The sequence below is a fragment of the Emys orbicularis genome, chromosome 3, assembly GCF_028017835.1.
Source record: "Emys orbicularis isolate rEmyOrb1 chromosome 3, rEmyOrb1.hap1, whole genome shotgun sequence".
Lineage (NCBI taxonomy): Eukaryota > Metazoa > Chordata > Testudines > Emydidae > Emys > Emys orbicularis.
The window spans coordinates 215,197,595-215,219,759 of record NC_088685.1 but is presented as its reverse complement, the minus strand read 5'-3'; the positions used below and the strand labels follow the sequence as shown (position 1 = coordinate 215,219,759).

General features: G+C 41.0%; 1 protein-coding gene across 1 annotated transcript in view; it reads left to right on the top strand.

Annotated features, from left to right (window-relative positions):
• The window catches only part of BCL2L11 (BCL2 like 11), a 47,113-nt gene that overhangs the window by 2,735 nt on the left and 22,213 nt on the right, over window positions 1–22,165 (top strand). The window contains exon 2 of the mRNA XM_065401839.1: window positions 20,294–20,406. Within this exon, the coding sequence (XP_065257911.1) occupies window positions 20,294–20,406 (113 nt within the window). The remainder of the gene's footprint in view (window positions 1–20,293; window positions 20,407–22,165) is intronic.

Here is a 22,165-nt window from a genome sequence, read left to right as displayed (position 1 = left end):
TAGAAATGGGGAACATCTAGTCCTGGGAATGGTTTAATTATTCATATTGATAATGCTTTTTGGTGAATAACAAACTCTAACTTAAGCTTTCCATGATTAAAACATTTTGGTAGTTGTGGTTACAGCTGCAAAGTACTTACTATACTATTCCCTTAGGAAAGATTTTCTGGCATTATTGCAGTAATTGCAGCTTAATGCAAGTTTCACAATCTTACTGAGAGAGCATACGTGGTATCACTAGACAAAAGGAACTAGTTTAAACATTGCTTATAGCACATGTAAAGCTATAGTTTAGCAGTGAACAACATTCTTTATGTTCAAGAAAGAAACTCAAGTCCTGTCTGTAATTTCAGAGAAGTAAATTTTTTTCAACCCATGTAAAATGTGCTTTGAAAACTTTGTAAATGATGATTGTGCTGAAATTTTCTCATACTATTGTTACAATGGGCACCATCCTAAACATTAAATTGTCAGAAACCGAGTAGAAACTGCTGAGGGAATTTAAATAGGAACCCTGGACATTTTCAAACACCACTAGAATAGAAATGTGAAGTCGTAAAGACATTTTATTCTACCCCAGGGACTGTGCTTTCCAAGGAAGGACTTACTGGTTGGTTTTACAGTTTGTATTGAGACTTGTTGTAGAGAGAAGAGATCATAATCTCTGAAATGTGGCCATGAGGGCTTGAACCTGCAGTCCTTGTAAAGACAAAAATCCCACTGGACTCAATAGGAATTTTACTCTTATGGGAACTGTAGAATTGAGCCCTTAACATTTGGAATGCCTGACTTTTATGAAACTTTGAAAATGAGATGAACTTAATACAGTGGCATCTAGGTGAAAGTGGGGTGGATTGATTTAAATCAAAGCAATTTCAATCTGATAGTGAAATCATGATTTAAATCAAGTAGAAAGCCTCACTTTAATTCATCAATTTAATCAACTTTTCCATTTGTACTTCAGTTATCTTCAAAAGAAAGATGCACTTTCATTGGTTGATACAGCCATTAAAACATGTTGATTTACAACTGAATAGAGCCTTTACACTAGATTTGGTACATCATTTTGTTTCCTAGGAGCTTACGCTATAACTATATATATTTATTTATTTAAGCAATTACTTAGCTTAATATTTTCAGATTCTTATTAATTGTAAATTTTTAGTATGTAGGAAAATGGTGAATGATATATTGCTTATTTACTACTACATTGTGTCATATTTATAAAGCTTGACTTCAAAAATTGGAAGTGTTTCACATGATTTTTTTAATATAGAAAAGCAGCCTTTAACTCAGTTTTTGGTAGAGGCTCATGTTCAGTATATTTTGTATTTAATTTTTAAAGAGATTATAGTAAGTTTAGGCCTTGACACATTTTGTATTAAGTTCAGATTTAATTTTAAACAGGTTTACATTTAAAAAGAAAAACTCAATATAATTTAAATAACAAAATTTAAAAAAAAAAACTGTTTTTTTTAATTCATCCCCCAAATCATTGTTTTTTATTCACCCAGGGGGGAAATAGTTTCATAGATTCCAAGGCCAGAAGGGACCGTTGCGATTATCTATCCTGTATAATACAGGACATTGAACTTCCCCAAAATAATTCTTGGAGCAAATCTTTTAGAAACCTATCCAGTCTTGATTAAAAAAAAATCAGTTGTGGAGAATCCACCATGACCCTTGCTAAGTTGTTCTAATGGTTAATTACTCAATGTTAAAAATCGAACACCTTATTTCTAGTCTAAATTTGTGTAACTTGAACTTCCAGCCCACTATTAAATATTTTTGTTCCCTATGTAGATACTTATAGACTGTGATTAAGTCACCTCTTAACCTTCTCTTTGTTAAGCTAAATAGATTGAGCTCCTTGAGTCTATAGCCTATATGGCACATTTTCTAATTCTTTAATCATTCTGATGGCTCTTCTCAGAACCCTCTCCAAATTATCAACATCCTTCTTGAATTGAATTAAATATATTCTTGACTATCAGGCCAGTGGCCAGAATCAGGTATACTTTATAAATGTAAAATTTTATAAACTGTTTCTTTTATAAAGTAACTTCATATTTCTGTAATATTTATAAAATGGATTTTATGACAGGAAATGAAATACAGGTTAAGGGTCCAATGAATGGCCATAACAATATGGGTCACCCCTTGGGTGGTTTGTGATATGTATATGTTCACAAGCAAAAAAAAATTAAGGTTGAAAGTGAGTTTCAGTGGAGTCCAGCTAGCGCCTGAAAATAGTACTTCTTTTTTTTATAGCACTTACGCTCCTTTTAAAAACAAACTCAAGCCCCACCAATGTTCGAATGACTGAGCAGTAAAAGGAACCAGGCAGCTAATCCTTCATTGCTCACCATTGCTGAATACCTACCTAACTTTAGCTTTGCTCTGTTGCCTTGGCAATATGCTGTTGGATGTATGTTGTTGGTTTTATATATTGTATGTATCAAGGGTTTTGAACGGGGTACCCAGGGTCCTTTAGGGTACACTAAATTGTAAAAATGTTTGTGTGAATTCTCTTTTTGGCATTATAAAATGTCCTGATTGTATAGTGCGGGTTTATGTAAGTGTTCGTAGACTTTGTAAGGCACCAGTCCTGCAAAGACATAAGCACGTGTTTTTAATGTTGAACACACAAATAGTCGCATTGAAGTCGATGGGATTACTCACGCTGAGTAAAATGAAGCATGTACATAACTCTTGGAGAACTGTGACCTAAAATTATATTTTTCACTGCAGTATACAGCACCAACATTATTGTCCTTAAGTGAGTTATGATGTATGTGTTGGTGTCAGCGGCATGTTGGGAATTGATCCCTGGAATAGGAAAGAGAAGGTTATAATTCCTAGCAATTTATTTGGAAGTTTCTGTATATTTTTCAGGGGCACTTCTAAGGGTAGATGTGCCTTTTTCCTGTATATTTCAATGTGGGGTTTATGTTATTAAAGCTGTTTGTCATGTAATTCTTCACCAAGATAAAAGTACTTAGAACAACAACAGAAATCACACTAGAACATGCTACTCCTCAGCAAGGCCAATAAAACAAATTAGGAATTTTTAGGCCAACCCAGTTTGGAGATGAGTTGAAGGAAAGTAAGCTTTTCCTGCCATTGGCTTACTTCAAATATTTTTAAGGGTGAGGTTCTGTGGTGTCTCTTAGAGCCATGATGCGGAACTTGCAACTCTGGCAGAGTGTGAGGCTGAGGTGGGTTTAAGGTCAACTTTACACTTCCTAGACTCTGGGCTGCTGCAGAGGCTGGAATGACTTTCAGGGGGACAGATCTGAGAGTTGCTCTAATTTTCAGTGTACCCACCACAAGCTACTAACATTCTCCTCCACAGCGTGTGCCACCTGAAAATCCCCACAGTTGGTGCAGGCTCTTCTCCCACCCCTAATATGCCCCCTCCTGTCCCCAACACCCCTCCTATGCCAGAGCTTGCTGGCGGTTCTCAGAAAGTAATTTATCGCTATCTTCCTCAGTTTATGCACCTGGGAAATTCTCCACCAGCCAGTTCCGGAGCGCCTGCAGAGCCCCTTTACCTGGTGAACAGGGACCAGAGCGGGAGTGAGGTTCACATCCCATAGTTTCAAATTTTTTTCTGTTGATTTCTTCCCCTCTCCCTCCACAATGTTCTTATGGGTATCTAAGAGAGCATCATATAAGTGAGAGTGACACAAAGTGAATGGTTATGCTAGATACCTACACTTCCCAGGTGGTTTTAGGCACTTCATTTTAAGCCCAGTGTGTCAATAATTTTATAAGGAAGAGACGTGTCTGACGGTAATAGATACCGTCTCACACTTTTTTCTGTTCATATCTTTGTTGGGGGGTAATAAACTTACAAGCAAGGGTGTGATGTACAAAGCAAACTAATTCAGAAGATAACTGTGATATTATTGCTTTACGTTTTCTTCATTGTTGGACATTCTGTGTATTGGCAAACACAGTACGATTCTAATACAGACTGACAGAGTTCCAGTGATAGACTGGGTCTGCTCCACCAGTTACAGCCAGAACAGGCTCAACATTTTGAGAGTCCAACATCTAGCCAACTGCCCAAGCAATGAAACAAAATTTTGTGCACAGTCGAAAATTGCAGTTAAATCTAATAGTAGCAAGGTCAGGCCCCTTACGTTGTGTTAAAAAGATTTTTTATTTTTTTTCACATCTGCCAAGAGTGCAGTTTGGTATAACACATGCTTGTATTCTGGCTGAAGTTTATTAATACAGCAGTCATCCCTGTTTGCTGCCATGTTACTCTATTGTTATGATTACCCTACCATACTTCCAAACATTTCTTCAATCTAAAACGTTCCACACCTTGATTTGCTGTGAATGGTGGAAAGAGATTAGACAGCCTGTTATCCCAAATGGACAGACCTTCAAGTTCTTTAACAGGTGGTCTCAGTATGGCTTTATCCATTTTTAGTGACTCATGTACAACTGAGATTATGGGGAGGAATCGAGATCTAAAGAGTATGTGTGTAATGGAGAAGCTTGGCAAGGAATGCAAAGGGGACCTCAAACTCCCCACCCCTCACAGGGAAGAAATTATTATGAGGGATATGTTTGCAACCTTAAATTTAAGATGATTAGCATTGCTATTATGTCCTGTGTGAAGGGGAATATGAACCCTTAAAATTGTAAGACAAAGACCAAGACATTATTTTTCATTTAAAACTTTCAAAAGTATTCCTGAAACGAGAGATCTATAGTGGTCTTTAGGAAGCAAAAGCCTCTGAGGGAAAACAGTTGTGAGGTTACAAGCTGTAACCAAGTCATGGCATAAAGACAGTTAATAAGGGTTTTATGCAAAAAGGTTGTGTATTCCAGAGAGTGAATAATGAAGATACAGCCATGACTTTATCTAGCTGTGTCAGGACAATGAAATAATTCTGTGAAGATGATAAAAGGTTGGAGTGGGTGGGGAAAGGAATACTTGGATTATATAACTTAATAAAGTGTTTAGGTAATGGGGGAACAGGAGGGAAATCAGGTTTTATTTGGACTTCATAGATATGAAATTAAATCTTTTTTTGTAAATGACAAATTCAGATGAAAGGTGTCACCAGCTGTTCAGTTCATTTCCTCTGAAGCATCTGGCATTGGCCACTGTTGGCAGACAGGCTATTGGGCTAGATGGACCATTGGTCTGACCCAGTATGGCCGTTCTTATGTTCACTGTTTTGGGGCTATATTCTCTATGGTTCCATGCACTTCCTCTGAAGAAATGGCACTCCTTAAGGATACTACAGTCTTGACATGCTATCAGAGACCAGACTACTCTCAACAGGGATGTGGTACAGGTAATCCTGTCTGTCTGTACTTTAAATCTTAGAGCCAGCTTTTGCTGTCTGACTTTTTATATCCTGTTAAAGCATATAGAATCCTAGAATATCAGGGTTGGAAGGAACCTCAGAAGGTCATCTAGTCCAACCCGCTGCTCAAAGCAGGACCAATCCCCAGACAGATTTTTTCCCCCAGATCCCTAAATGGCCCCCTCAAGGGTTGAACTCTCAACCCTGGGTTTAGCAGGCCAATGCTCGAACCACTGAGCTCTATCCCTCCCCCATGCTTAAGCTACTTTTTTTCCCTCTTACTGTGAATGCATTTTTCTTTTCTGTAATATAAACTGGACTGGGTTTTGACTAAGATTTGGGAAAGGTTCCATGCTGGCGATCTTGAAGGAAGTGGAACTTTTGAGGTTGAAGAAAAGTAACTATGTACAGGGTCAAGAGCATGGAGAAGGCTGTGGTCTGATTCCAGAATAAGGAAAGAGAAGGGCTAGTGGGTTCCATGTGGGAACACACAGGATAAAATGACCTGAGAGTACAAGACATTACATAAAGTTGTTTTTGTGCTCACATGTGAGTATTTTAAACCAGTTTTCAGGTCATATTAGTCCATATTAGGGACTAATCATTCTGCTTATATTTTAAATGAAAAAGTATCTTGTTTTTGAAAAACAAGTGACTGTGTAAGCAAGGGAATCTTTGATTAGTTACAGGGTTTCTAGTGTGTTCTCTAAAACCGTATGGATTATATAAATGTGAGCAGGGCTTTGGAGCGGAGCCCGGAGCTGGAGTGCGGAGCAGCTCCAGAGCAGTGGAGCTGCTGGTTTTTGCCTGGAGCTGGAGAGGAGCCGGAGCGCAGCTCCAAAGCCCTGAATGTGAGTGTTGTGAATATTGTATTTGAAATTAGTTTCTCCTATGTTATTTCAAATTTGGTATGTTTTCCTCCCAACCAGAAGAGGCTAGAGAAGAGGTCTGGAATTTTGATAACTCCTGAATGAAACTGTTCTGCTTGCTCTCTCTAGCAGAGGACGCAGCAACCTGTATCTGAAAATAAGAAAAACAGATACTGTAACACTTGTATAACCTCTAGATTTCGTTGTTTGTTGGGGGGGAGGGGGTTAGGGAGTTTTGTATAATGCAGCCAACATGACGGAGAACTGAAGTTGTGATAGAAAACTTAAAAGCAAAAAAAGGCCAGTGTATCATGAAACAAACATCTGCTCCTCCCCTAATTAAATCAAAGGGTTCACAGTTGTGAAAAGTATTTATGTATGGGAGGATTGAGAGATTATCTGGGTATTTGTCTCATCCTTAATGCTTCTGTACAGTGTGTGTACTAAATCATTACAAAACAGCATAGCTACAGCATGTTATGATTCACGGCATGTTTTCCAGTAGAGAGAGAGTCGCAGAGGTGCAGTCCAGTTAGCCTAAATAGTCAGGTTTATGGTTTGTGGGGCTGGAGGAGGAATGCGCTGTGCTCCTGGCCTCCAGCTATTCACAGTTCTACCTCTTCTCCATCCTCTGAATTCCCTACCTTCCCTAGGCCATCACACATGGCCTAGCTCGCTGCACCTCACTTAGTATTTCACCTACCACATGCTCCCGTAGCTCGCCCTCCATGTTTCTTTAAATACCCTTGTTTTCTCCCTGAACTTTTTGTAAAGCTGTGGCTACTCTCCTCTGCACCATCCACTCCACCCCATCATGGATTTTTGGATACTCTCCTCCCTAGCTCCTGCCCATATTTCTCTCTTCTACCACCTCTTCCTGTCTTTTCCCAGCCTCCCCCCATTTACTCACCCCTTTGCATTTGTCAGGCAGCTTCCTCTTTGCTGCTTGGGTACCAGCAAGGGGAGCATTACGAGCACTTCAGAGCAGGTCTACCTGCTCTTAGTTCTGTGGCTCCCAGCGGCCAGGAATGGAGCATGCTTTGTTGCTTTGTGAGGATGGCACTTGGGCTGTCCATTTGGCATGTAGGAGCTGTGAGGGGTTGGAGCATGCTCAGTGCAGGTGGAATCTTTGGAGAATTTAGCTGCCAACTAACAAGTCTCTACTGGGCATGTGCGCATGAGATTTTTCAGAGGTTTATAACTTTGGCCAAATTTGAATTGTATTTCATGGGGATAGCCCAAGGAATATCCCTGACACCAGGGCAGCCTCTTCCCCCATACCAAATTTAAATTCCCTCCTACAGAGTGTGAAAGTGCTAGAGCTTCTCAGCAAAACAGTTGTAAGAATTATTTTAACATGAGCAAAACAACATATATTTCCCTAAGCTCATTCTTGGAAACAGCAGAGCCATTTAGCTGAAACTTTATTTTAAAAAAAAAAAAAAATCATCAGCCTGAGCAGATGCAGCGTGAAATACTTCAGCCTGAGCAGTTAAAGATTGGCAAAACTATAAGCAACTGAAAACCGGTCCCATAATGGAAAGTGTGAGGCAACCTTACCTAATGGCACTGTTACCTGTGCTGACAATAATATATTATGGACGTGCTGTTTACAGATCCATGATTGTTCCCTCTATAGTTTTGCTGCACAGAACCTAATGTTTCATAGGAATGAGTTATTGCTGTAAAACTTTTTCTGTCTGTAGATATATTTAGATTTTTCAGAAGTATAGGATAAAACTTCCTGCCTGGCAAGCCATTCAAAATGCCCTACTTAAAATTAGAAAAATGTATTCACCGCAAACTTCAACGTGGAATACTCTGTAAACTCAAAATTCAGGCATACAGTAGGTTGCTTTTCGCATTTAAAATTCATATAATAAATATAAATTAACAGTCTTTGGCTGATTAGATTGGATTTCCTCCAGCTTCAAAGCAATTAAATGTTAAATTATTAAGCAGTTAGTACTTTAAATTTGAAGTGCGGAGTGCTTAACTGAGTTCCAGAACTGTAGGAGCTGTGGGGTAGATTTGTGTATCTGTCCACTTATATGGTCTCCATTACCGTAGTGTCGGAGCACCTCCCAACTACTTAAAATTTGCAGGGCTTTGGAGCTGTGCTCCGTCTCCGCTCCAGCTCCAGGCAAAAACCTGCAGCTCCACTACTCCGGAGTTGCTCCGCACTCCAGCTCCGGGCTCCACTCCAAAGCCCTGAAAATTAGGAACAAGATTTTCTTCCTTCCCAGCTGTAGGAGCAGAAGCTTGATTAGTTTTATAGGGTGTCTGTGAGAGTGGGTATGTTTGGGTGTCTGAAGAACTTACTGAGGGAAAGCAAGTTAGAAGTGAATTTTCTCATATATGGTCAGTTCACTTGTCATGACCTGGAGTGGGCTATTGGGCTGACTGGCTATTCAGGACCATAGAGGCAGCCAGTTGGCCATAATCCTTGGTGCCAGAAGAAACTCCCCATATGCAAGTCTGGTGACTGATTCACAGCTCCACCAAGCTGCTCTGTTTCCATAGTAGCAGCCTCTTGAGCTCCATATTCTTCAGCAGATCCTTGGACCCCTCCTCACCCTTAATCTCTTCTTGGAGGGTCTCTCCAAAAACTCAGCACCAGTCCTTAGAACTGAGCCTGCAGTACTCTCCTGTGAGTTCCAGAAGTAGAATTGTCATGGGCTATTCTGTAGTATAGCTTAAAATTTGACAGCTCTTAAAGCGTGTCAGATTTTCATGTAATTCATGGCATTTGCTTTAATATCATCTGTACATATAGAGCCACAGTGATCATCCTTTCTCTTTAAAGGGCAATTGTTTCATTATGCGCTATTTTTTTAAACCTAGAAAATAGCACCCAGTACCCTGTGAAATGTTGCAGGCATGAATTATTAAATATGTAATACTTCGATCAGCACCTTCTTGTTGCAGTAGTTGTTTATCACATTTCCTCCCAGTGAACTCTTTCCAAAGTGGATAGTGTCACATGCCATCCCTTTGAGAGAACAGCTTGTGTTTTTGCTCATTCGTCTAGCTTCAATTCGGTGTATCCTGTGGTTTAATGCATTCCCAAAGACGAGAGAGAGAGAAATCCAAGAGATACCTAGGCATTCCAATAGGGCATCCTTGGCTGTCTCAGGTTCATAGCCAAAGACCTAGCAAGGTCTTTCTCATTTTGGAGACATTCCTGTTTGTGTAACTCTAGTCTCTCATTGGGAGATAGAACCATGGACCTGCCCTTTGAGATGAGGGTTTCAGAGTTGCAGACAGTAATGGTTAACTCATCTTATACCTTCTTTTTCCCCCTTCTGAAGACAAGGTGCTTTTTGGCAACATCCCAGTTTTTTTGACCAGTATTAATTTGGCCTTGCATCTCAAACGGCTCCCTACTCTGTTTCTTTGTCTATAGCTATCCTGGGGAACTCAAGTTATATGCCTTGTATGTGAAAAGAGCTCTTAGGTACTAGTTAGGCTAAAGTAGACCATTTTGCTGACTGTTTATTTAGCAGAGTTCTTCAGCTCGCAAGGACCTAATTGTTAACTACCCTTCTACAGTGGAGACTTCAGGAATCAGATAATGGGGTTACTTATCCCCCAGCCACACTGACGCTTCCGACTCCCTACTACTTTGGAGCCCAGTTGCATATTGGGCTTCTGAAGATAAGGATCTGAAGGATAGTTAGACGCAGGGTGACTTATTTATCCCTTCAGCCAGTGAAATGTATGTCTCTGAGCACACTTAGGTGAGCCTGAACTGCCAACCGTTGCTTCAAATTTTTTTCCAATGCTGCATGGCTAAGAACGCAACTCCAACGCTGCTGTTGTGTGGAGGGAATGCGTTTGGGAAGCAGGACTTACTTAGGATAGGTAACTCCTTATTAGCAGATTAAAAAGTTAGATTCTGCTTTCATTAGCCACAGGCCAGGCTAACTCTGAATTCACTGCATACGCACAAGTGGGGGGAGGACTGATGGGAGGATGGGAAGTGTTTTATATAGCTGTTTTTGAATGTCTTTAATGGGGACGTGGTTCCTGTTTTTGTTTTGTGTATTTGTACATGCACCTCGCTGTTCAGATTGACTCATTTATTAAATTTGAAATAAATACACTTTGGTTAAAAAGTAAGGGCACACATCTTTACAGGTTCAACAGAACTTCCTAGTCTATACATTGCATGTCTAACACAGGCTAGTTTCATATTGATATTCGTGTTTGCACACACAGCTACAAGACCAAAAACAAACAACAACAAAAGATAAGAGCAGGAACAAGACTGCAGATATGTTTTTTAAATATTCATGTATCTGGCTGAGAGTTTTCAAAGGGTTAAGTTAGCAAGTTAATGGAAGTACTTTTTTTTAGCTTTGTTGCCTGGGATCTGATAAATGTGAATGGACAATATACTCTGAGAGCTTAAGCATTAAGGCACTGGCTGTGTTTCATAAGATTTATTATTTGTAGTGTTACGTTCTACCAGTTGTTTTTAAACACTGTCCTAAATTAAGGTGACTGCTTGGGATTGTAATGCACATGTTGCATCAGGCAAAGGGAATCTTAATAGATTTTCCAAAATGTTAATGGCAAAACTTTTCTCTCCTTTCCTCGGTAACTTTCATTTAATTTCCCAGACGCTAGAGCAGTGGTGTCAAACCTCTTCAGCCTGAGGGCCAAACACATTATTTTAGAAAGGTCAAGGAGCCACAGTCAATACTTTGTGGCATGTTTTCTTCCCTGTTCTGCTCCGACTGCACTATTCGTGCCCCCACAAGTTCCCCTGCTGGGATTATCTCCATATGTGGGAAGTCTCCAGTGACAGTGACTGTAAAGCTGGTATAGTCAGTTCCTGCATTTCCCTTGGTTGGAGCACGATACACTCTAGCTACCTGTACATAGCTGGTGGACATCCCTTAGTAGACCATTGAGTTGGCATGACTTAAAGCAGCCCTACTTTGGGCTGGAACAGAGAATTGGGAACCGGTAACTGGCTATTGGTTCTTAGTTTCTCCTCTTCTGGGCTGCCCTGGGTGGTTGTGTGGGGTAAGGGAGCCATCCTTTGCTAGGTGCACTCCCTTGGGCTGGGGCTCAGGCAGAGGCAGCCGAGCTGTTAGCAGAATTCTCACAGCCAGAGCTACTTTCTCCTTCCCCTTGTGATGTAGTAGCCAGCCAGCAGGTGAGCTGTTGAGTAGCTGTGGCAAAGAAGGGAAACCAGCTGCTCAGCGTGCTCCTGGTCTAGTGGTGGGAGGCATTTGGGGTGGTACCCCTAACTGCATCTCCATAGTGTTTTAAATCAGCTCTCACTCAAACTTAAAAATGGAATGACTCAAGGGACACGTTTCCAATTATAGTCAAATGTTATAGTTTCTTTGTAACACAGTCCCCCTCCAAGAGCACAGCTGTCCCAGATCCATAAGATCTGGGCTGTGCCTGGGAACCAGTCCCTTAGGAGTGATCCCTTTATTGTGCGGGACCCCAAGGAACCACACAATTCCGCAATGGCAGGCCCATAGCCTCCCTGACCCCAAAACTGGGCGTTTGGGCACAAGCTGTCCCTGTTTCTCTCCCTGCAGCCTGTCCAGCCGATCCAGACTCCTGCATGAGACTTTTTCTGCCCCTTCAGGGCACAATGCTCACAGTAAGTGTTTGCAGCAACATTGCAGCCTTCTCAAAACAAGGTAATAATTTATTAGTCACCTGGCGTACAGAACCTGACCGTGCCGAGGCTAGCGTAGAGAAGCAAAGGCTAAGCCAGAGGTCAGACTGGCTATGAGCCATGCTGCTGTAGCAACCGTCTTTGATTCCTGTCTGTCTCCCTTTCTTTGTTTTAGTCCCATGTGAGAGCTCCCCTGTTCCTCTGAGAGCTCCATTCTTAACACAGCCACATCACCTGACACCTTTCCCTTTTGTTCTCCAGCTCAGGACTTGCTCTGCTTCTCTGCAGAGAGGTGGAGGGAAATCTTTCTCTTGGCTGTTGTTTGCTAAGTGTGAATGTCTTGGTCTTTGGGGTTTCCATTGTCTCTTCCGGATCCTCCATTCAGATATGTCAACTTTATTCAGCTTGGTTGGAAATGAGTTATTAACAGTCTGCTATGTGAGTCAAACACCTCATCTCTTCCTGATACACACCAGGTATGTCTATACGCTGCTATAGTGTGTTAAGTGTAGATGCTACCCGTGCCGACAGGGGGTTCTCCCATCAGTGTAGGTAATCCACCTCCCTGAGAGGCGATTGCTAGGTCAGTGGAAGAATTTTTCTGTCAACCTAGCACCATCTACACTGGGGTTTAGGTCAGTGTAGCTACGTCTCTCAGGGGTGTTGATTTTTCAAGCTATATGGATGTAATTTCCTTGTGGAGAGCAGCCCTCAGTACATAGTAATGCAAAGCCCCGAGGGAAATAAAGGCATGCATAGGAATCCTAAAAATACAAACATTCCCACATTCATCACAACAACTTAGAGCTGTGAGGGCCACATGTTGGACATCACTGGACGAGTGGCCTGTATTAATGGGGGTGAAGAAGGGGCTGATAGAAGAAAACCCTACTATGTGGTTTCTTTACTCAGCTAAGGTTCCTTCTTAACCACCTCTCAGCGCTTATTTAAAAATTGCAAAAATAAATGTCTATAAAATGTTAGTTTGCTACCTAATAGTTTTCTCCTGAGTTGAAAATAGCCTGTATCTGTTGCAGTGAAACTGAGTGTTATGTAAAAACAAAACAAAAAGACTAAGATTGAGGAAGAAGAGCCTGAAAATGGCATGTGTCGATTGCGGGGAGAACGCAAGGTAAACTGTAAACAGATATGACGTGGTGCAGTTAATATTGTTTCATCTGTGCTTTCTAACCGAAGCTGATGCCTTATGGAAAACTGAGAAATACTATATATTTTTTTGTCTCCTTTTGCATAAGTACACTTGGTAATAAACAAGATTTCTGTTTCTCTAACTGGTGTGCTCCTGCTGCTTATTCCTCACCTGAAGTCCTAGGCATTTTCTGGTCTGATCCTTTCTCATCACAGCAATGACCTTTCATGTCCGGAATCACTTACATGCAGAATAAGCAGGCGCATGAGAGTTCTTAAATGATTGTCTTGTTTGCATTTGTGTGCATGAAGTTTGATCGGTTGTTTTTTTAAAAACGGACACTAAAAAAGATCAGACATAGAAGTGTGAACAGTGTTCCTCCAAGTGTCTCCATAAGTTATCTGTTGGAAAACAAGAATTGTTATCCAAATCCTGGGCCAGTGCTTACATGGCAGTAAGGGACCCAATAGCTTTGCAGCTATGGGCCTTAGGGCTTGTCTAAGCACGGAAGCGATACCAGCATGAGATAGTGTGAATTAAAATGATGTTGTTACACCAGTTAATTCCCCTGCGGACACTGTTATTCCAGTATGGTGATGCCTGCCTTTGAGGGGTTTTTTTTGTTGTTGCTTTGGAAGCGGTTTCCTCTAAGTCAAAAAAGCCGCTCTTATCCTGGAGTCAGAGTGCCCATACGATTGCATTATATTAGTATAACTGGAAAAATCTCCTGTGTAGATGAGCACTTAGAGTAGAAGTGCTCAATACCAGCTTCAGAAAGTTGCACAGCTAAACATTTTGCAGAAAATAGAATATCTTGTATGTGTTGGTGGGTGATCAGATGAATGTCCAATTTCTGAATATTGTAAGTAGGGACAATACTTTCATGAGTCTGGGTTTTTGTTTTTTTGTGTTTTTGATGCTGGGATGCTAGTTTCTTGGGGAATAGGTTACTTTTTTCTCCCCTCCCCCCCCCCCCCCCCCACCAATGGATGCACTCTGTGATTTAGAGTACTGAAGTGTGTCATGATATGACTAGTACTGCTCCTGTGTGATGATGGTGAAAGTTATTCGGTGGCTAGCAAGTGTTAAATTAATGTTGAGAGTTTATCTCTGCCTGCTTGCGTGGCTAATTATGACTTGACACTTCTGATTTAGTGATTTGGCAGCACCACAGAAAGTCCTTTCTGAAAACCTCAGATTGATTTCACTCTCAGCCACCTAACCATGATACTAATTTCTTGAATTGCTGAGCTTTTATCATTTGAAGCCTATATAAAGGCTCTTAACACATCCTTTAGGGGAGAACGTTGGAACAGAGGGATGTATATTCTTTCTCCCATTAACTTTTTACTATTCCATTAATGCCCCCTTTTTAAAGTGGTTCTAGAACTAAAATGGTATTTTTGGTTTTTCTTTCCCTAACCTCCACCCCCTTTCTCCCACTCCACTTTCTTTTAATGTGGTTGTTATGTAGTTGGTTAAAAACTTAGTTACATGAGGGTATCTGAACTACATGTTTTAACACTGGGCTGAAAAGTTGATTTTTCTTTAGCATTGAGAAACTACATTGGTTTAGTTGTAACTTCTTCTGGGGAAGACAACTGCCTAGGCCAGTTGGGCTCATGTAAGTTGGTTTTTATTCTCCTTCACATCCTCCTTTCAGTTGTTTTCCCAGTTCCAGAATGTTCCCATCAAATATCATGAGGACTTTGCTAAATGAAATTCAGCAGCTAACAAAATGAATAAAATTGTGCCTGATAAAACCTTCACAAGGAGGGTTGATTGGTACTAGTCTGTCACTACTAGAACATGAAAACAAAATATATATCTGAGCAAGCAAATACTAGTTTGGCTCAAAAATAATTTTTCCAGCAAGACCGGAGCCAGACACTTACTTAGATGATTGTTCCCCCTCCCCCATTTTATTACTGCCTTACTAATCCTTTGAATATTTTGAGATTGGAAGCTGTGTATATTCCCTTGTGATTCCTTTTAGTTTTTTTAGCCAAGTTTGTGAAATATTCGGTTAAAAAAGTGTTGTCATGCTTGTTTAGAGTCTGAGCGTATATTTCCAGTTAATATATCCTATGTCACTGTGATGCTCTAACCAAGGCACCGAGAGCACTCTCTGCCTCAGCGCGGGAGAGCTGTGCTGGAGGTTAGACTGTGTCAGGTCCCTGCCACACCAGCAATCTCCAGTTCCAGAGTTCCCCAGAGACTTCTCTGTGCAGCATCCACTGCCTCTCACTGGACACTTTCTGAAATTAAGTTTGCTGCCTGCAAAGAGGCGCAGTGTATGCACTAGCCTGGCTCCCTGAGGCTACACACTCTACATTAAAACACAGCACTGAGATGATTTATAGTAAAACCAAGAGTATGTTTATTAATAAAGAACATAGATTTAAGTGATACTAAGCAGAGATAACAGAAAATCATTAAAAGCAAAACAAAACATGCTTTCTAAAACTTAATTCTAGCAAGTTGTCTTTGCCTAAAATAGCTTCTCACTTACATCAAGCTACCAGCATCTCCAGCCCTCTAGGAGGAAAGAGGATCCAATGTTTACAGACTCAAAGGTTGCTGTTCCCTTTGTCCCCTACATGATGGATAACCAGAATGTCTTTTTGCTCCCCTTATATTTCCCAGAGACCGTTGTCTTTGCCTCAGGAGCCAAGAAAACCACCTGGGGGTTCATACTGCCTGGCGAGCTTACCAAGCTGTTTCCTCCACTGCTTGATTGCTTGGGTTACCTCATATGTAAATGTACTTTCATTGTGTATGGCTTACAAAGCTTGCCCCAGATAAGTAAATTCACAGTCCTTTGTCTAAGGCAGGCTTCTCTAGCCTCTGCCTCCCAAACATATTTTAAGAACATATTTCCAGCACACAACTCTTTATACACATCCCGTACTGCATCACTCAGTGATGTTCATGACCAGTGTCTCACCAGTTTTTGTACTATCTTACTCAGTGCACTTTTATAGTACAATAATATTGTATACAATCAGTTAATTCAGTTGCTTATTCTTTGGGGTTCAGATCACCTGTTCTCTGTCCTGGGGTGTCTGGACCCAGATTGTGACAATCAGCATAGATCTGTTTTCCAACATGGCATGGACCAAATTCTGTTAAAAGCTGATCATTTCTCTCACTAATGTGTTTCAGAATTGCAGTTTTATGTTCACTTTGAATTCTGTTTCTTAAAATGAGTAACAAAGCTGTCAACTATATATATATATTTTTTAAAATGTAAAAGTTATGTACACTTTTAGCAGCCAATGCTCCTCTTCCACCCCCCCCCCCCCATTGGATCTAATTTTTCTGTTAAAATGCTTGATAAAAGGAAGAAGTTAAAATTCTGTAACTAAGAGGAATAGTTCTTTAGTTTGTGCAATAATAATATATTCCCAGATATAAATAAATATCCCTCCCCAAACCCCTACAATGTACTTTAACTTCTAGGTTGACAAAAATGAGATTTTTCTTTTATTGGACATTTCAGTACTATTTGACCAAGAAACCTAAAAGCCTAAAACTGTTGTCTTGATGGAATAAAAGAGAAAGTTGTAGAGGTGTCCTGCAACAGGCAGAGAAACTAATTAAATGTGGTTCTACTCAGCAAAGTGACTGGGGAAAATGGCACCATAATCAGTAGATCGGGGTCGGCAACCTTTCAGAAGTGTACCGAGTCTTCATTTATTCACTCTAATTTAAGGTTTCGCGTGCCAGTCATACATTTTAACGTTTTTTAGAAGGTCTCTTTCTATAAGTCTATAATATATAACTAAACTGTTGTATGTAAAGTAAATAAGGCTTTTAAAATGTTTAAGAAGCTTCATTTAAAATTAAATTAAAATGCAGAGCCCCCCGGACCGGTGGCCAGGACCCGGGCAGTGTGAGTGCCACTGAAAATCAGCTCGCGTGCCACCTTCAGCACACGTGCCATAGGTTGCCTACCCCTGCAGTAGATGGTCACTCTGTGTGTATTGAGTTCCTTGTGATCACTTTAGTGATGCTATGTTTTTGCTGCTCCAAACTACCGATAGGCTTGTAGAAACAACACAGCTATGGGAGAGTGAGTTGGTTTTTGTTTTGTCTCACACAACACCCACAGAACCGCTAACAAACTGCAGAGCCAATTCTGCCCCCGATACACCTTGATTCTGTTCCCAGAAAACAGGGCTGCACAGGTGTATCAGGAAACAAAATTGGGCCTGTGCTATCTTTTACTAGTATCTAATGGCTGAGCCAGAAAGATCCCAACTTGATTTTGAGATTCCATTTCAATTTGCAGGACTCATCAAAAAATGTTTGTTTTTCCTTGTAAGCAAAGTACATTTGGATTGGGAATCTTTAAAATACTAAAAATTATAATCCCATGATGCTGTTTTCACAGCATCCCTGTGTCAGATTTGAACCACATTTTTAGAATTTAGGAGGAGAGTGCTCTTTGAGCATTTGAAGATTTTTCTTCATTGCTTACACATTTGGGCGGTTCAGAATAATAGGGATTTTTTTATATTATATTTTGAGTTTTAAAACAGGCTGCTGCCAACCATGTTTTTGGGAAACCAGTTTCTCTTTTAAAACAGTGCCATTGTCATATGGTGTAATGCATGATTTACAGGACGGGAGAGCCTCTGATTATCGCTCACAACTAGGGTACCTCTCTCCCAAACTGGCAGCTGCACTTCCGAGAGGGTAGAGCTCTGCAGGCATGGGATATCTAGGCAGGCGGCTCAGGTCCTTCTGGTGTCTTGGAAGCCATCTGTCAGAAGGCCCTGAAATTTCAAATGAAGGAAGTTTGTGGTGCATTCAGGCCCCAGTCAACTCCTGTTTTTTATTCTTCCCCTTCCACGCACATGGAGAGACTGCTTGCCTGCCTCCTGATGTAAAGGCCAGCTCCATCCACATACATTTGGCAGCTATTTTAGCCTGTCATGAACTGATTCAAAGGAGACCAGTGCGCAGTGATATGGGAGGTGAGGCTCTCAAAATAAGCCAATTAGAGGCTTAGAAGATCCTTGTTGTCAGGTTGAGGCAGTGTTTGACATTTGAAACCTCATGTTAAACAGCCCCCAGTGTTAGGGGAGAATGAGGTCACCCTGACAAAGCTGATGAAAGTTTCTTTTGAGCCATTCAGTTCCTGTGAGCTTAATTATCTTGCATGGAAGGTTGCTTTCTTTCTGGGAGTCCTTTCAGCTCACAGCAGGAATGAGCTTCAGCTTGTCGTGACCGATCCAGTTTACACCAGGTTTAAGGTGGTGTTGTGGAATCATTGAACAGTCCTCCCCACAGTGGTCTGAGAGTTCCACTCCATTGAGTTTGTCCTCCTGCCAACGTTTGTCATGCCTTCTGTTCCCCTCCCCATGAGGCCCTTCGCCATGTGCTCAGTGTCAAAAGGTCTGTGGGGCTCAGAGTTTCATTTGGGGCAGACTAAAGCCCTTAGGAAGTCCACTCAACTTCTTGCTGTTTTTCACACCAATCAGTGTGGGCAGTGCTGTTATAGTGTCTGACTTCTTGTTATAGCTTGGCCGGCCAGAAGCTAGAAGACTATAAGAACGTAAAAATGGCCATACTGGGTCAGATCAATGGCCTGTGTAGCTTAATAGCCTGTTTTCTGACCGTGTTCAGTGCCAGATGTTTCAGAGGGAACGAACAGAACATGCCAGTTATCCAGTGAGCCATCCCCTGTCGTCCAGTCCCAGCTTCTGGCAATCAGAAGTTTAAGGAGCCTCAGAACATCGGGTTGATCCCTGATCATCTTGGCTAATAGCCATTGATGGACCTATCATCCATGAACTTACCTGATTCTTTGTTGAACCCAGTTATACTTTTGGCCTTCACAATATCCCCTGGCAGTGAATTCCACAGGTTAACTGCACTTCTTTAAGAAGTGCTTCTTTGTTTGTTTTAAACCCTGCTACTTGTTTCATTGGGTGACCCCTGGTTCTTGTAGGAAGGGTTAAATAAACTTCCTTAGTCACATTCTCTAAACCATTCATGATTTTATAGACTTTTATCATTTTCCCCCCTTAATCGTCTCTTTTCCAAGCTTATCAGTCCCAGCCTTTTTACTCTCCTTGGATGGTAGCTGTTCCTTAACCCCAATCATTTGTATTGACCTTCTCTGTACTTTTCTCATTTCTAATGTCTCTTTTTTGAGATGGGGTGACCAGAAGTGCATGCAGTATTCAAGGTGTGGGGGTACCATGGATTTATACCAGTGATATTCAAACTTCAGTGGTTCAGAAGCCAAATTTGTGATCAGCATTATCCAAAAGAGCCACAGCCGTGTGAATTCATTGTTTTATTTACTATAGTACTATATAGTCCTATTTAAACAGTCTGAGGGGAAATATTTAGTGTGTATTTTTTTCTCACAGCAAAATGACTGACAAAGTATTTTATCAACTACAATTGGTTAATAACATAGTAAAAGCCTCCTGATTAGTTAATAACTTAGATGGGTTAATAATTAAATCACACAGTGTTTTAATATTGTGCTGCAAAGAGCTGCAGGAGACACATTAAAGAGCATCTTGTGGCTTGCGAGCCTCAGTCTCAGTATCACTATATATACAGTGGTATTATGATCTCTTCCGTCTTAGTCCCTATCCCTTTCCTAATGATTCCTCACGTTCTGTTAGCGTCTTTGACTGCCGCTGCACACAGAGCAGATGTTTTCAGAGAACTATCCGTAATGACTCCAAGAACTTTCTTGAGTGGTAACAGCTAATAAAGACCCCAATCATTTGTATGCATAGTTGGAATTATGCATTACTCTGCCTTTATCAACATTGAATTTCATCTGCCATTTTGTTGCCCAGTCACCCAGTTTTGTGAGATCCCTTTGTAACTCTTATTTTGTGAGCTTTACCTTCTGTTCAACAAAAGGAACTGGCTGAAATGTTTAGAGGGCAGTAGTTTTACCTTTGTGGGTGGCATGCAAAGGTTAATATGAGTCTTACCACTGCCCTCAGATCAAAATTATAAGAGCTACGGCAGATCCACCTGTGTCAAACTAGAAAGCTAAGACCAAAGAGTGAGAACTCTGATTGCCTGGTATCTTCAGAGAAGCAGAATTGCAGGTAAATAATTTTCTCTTGCTGTCTTATGCAGCTTCCAGTGATTGTATTCTTAGGTGTTTCATTGTTAAACTGTATTCACAAAAATTTAGTCCACAAACTTTTGACAGAATAAGTTTAATAGATTTTTTTTCCCTATTGTACTTTAATTTCAACAGGTGACTTTTGGAAATGTCAAAGTACTCTTTATTTTTGTTCTAATGCAGCTTCCAGGTGGGAGTCTCCCTCAATACGTGAAGACATGCAGCCGGAAATATGGATTGCACAGGAACTGCGGCGTATTGGAGATGAGTTTAATGCTTCCTATTGCCCAAGAAGGGTAACTTTATTTTATTTTTTAATTTTCTGTTTCCTTACATGCAAACTTTGAAAGGGAAAGGTTTATAATAATTTCTGGAAATATGTCTTGTTGCAAATGTTTCATGTTCCCAAATGTACAGAGATGTGCATAACATAAATGTTGGTGTATATGTGGGTAATACTTACCTTACGGAAGCACTAGTCATGACTCCATAGTGAAGGTTATTTTGAATTTTTCACTTAAAACTGGGATTCAGCCTCTTCTCTGTGATATATACAGTGTATCCATCTTCCCCTAATTTAAAGTACCCAGAGCCATCAAAATGCTTTCAAACATGTTTAAGTGCTTTGCTGGATCAAGACCATAATCTGCGAGTACAAATGTTGTGTGTGGGAGGGGGAGGGGGACGTTTAGTTTTTTCAGGTAGACCTGCAGATTTAGTTTGAGTTAAAACTCATTAAAACTGGGCCTTTTAAGACACTTGCTCCGGTGACTCTTGCTTTTCTTTTACTTATTTATCTAAAACACCACTGCTCCCACCCCCCCCAAACTATGCACATACCCGCAGGCTGAGAATCTCTCAGACAGAGGCTCCAAGGTCGCCCCAAACGCTGCTCCTCATTCCCCAGGCACATTCTTGCTGCTCCTCTGCTGTTATGAGGGGTGGGCAGCCATATGTGGGATGCCTGTGGGGCAGACAGCTAGGGTGTGGGGACATGGGCGGTGAGTGGAGATGTAGGAACTGGGGTGGAAAGTTCTGGGTCAGTCGGTTACCTCAGTGCTGAGGTGGCAGTCCTTGGACTTTCGCCACTGCTCCCTTGGCACTCCAGCACAGCCCTGCTCTGACCTAGGCACCCTCTACAGACATGTGCTTCCCTGCACACAACTCTGCTCCTCTCCTGCAGTGTGTTTGAAACTTTTCTTATCTTATTTTTCAGTCTTAAAATATACTGGTACCATTTTTAAAATAGCACATACAATTGTAATGCTGTAAAATTCTGTCTCTATGACTGAGGCAAAGTGGATAGAATTGAAATTACAAATCAGTCCTAAAACTAAGCTAACAATTGGTTTTTAGAAGGAATTAAGTCAGTGATCGACTTGGCTTTACAATATTAATTCTACACTGCTTGCATGTTTATACGTGCAATTTCTAGCCATTAACTTGTCCTTTCACTTTTTTGAGAGGAGAACTACACTAAGCACAAGTGTCACTAGGTCATAGTTATAAAGTTTAAGGCCAGCAGGGACCACCAGATCATTAATCTGACCTGTATATCACAGATCACTAACACCGCCCAGTTACCCCCGTGCTAAACCCAACAAACATAATTAGACCAAAGTGTTACAGCCCTCAGCAGACTAACCTGCTGTGTGCCACAGGCCGAGACCCGCGGAGACAGGTGCACCGGTACCCAAGGTCCCTATCGATTAAGTGAGAGATGAGATGTTAACTGCTTGGATTTTTAACTGACTTCCATGAATGGTAAGTCAGTGACACAAGATTATTCCTTTTTTTTTTTTTTTTTTTTTTTTTTTTTAAAGAGAATCCATACTTTTATTTTGGGGGCTTTCAACTGTCTCAATCTCAGTGCAACCTGTTCTTCTCTCAGGCTGCTTCTTGACCCCCTGGGCCCTGTTCACTGTTCTACTCTTCTGTGTCATCTAGTTCTCTGTACACCCTTATTTCTCTCCCGATGTTGCTAGTACTTGGTGTGAGGTACTGAGTTAAGCAGCATATACCACAGCTGCATTAACATAGTCTGAAGAAAAATCT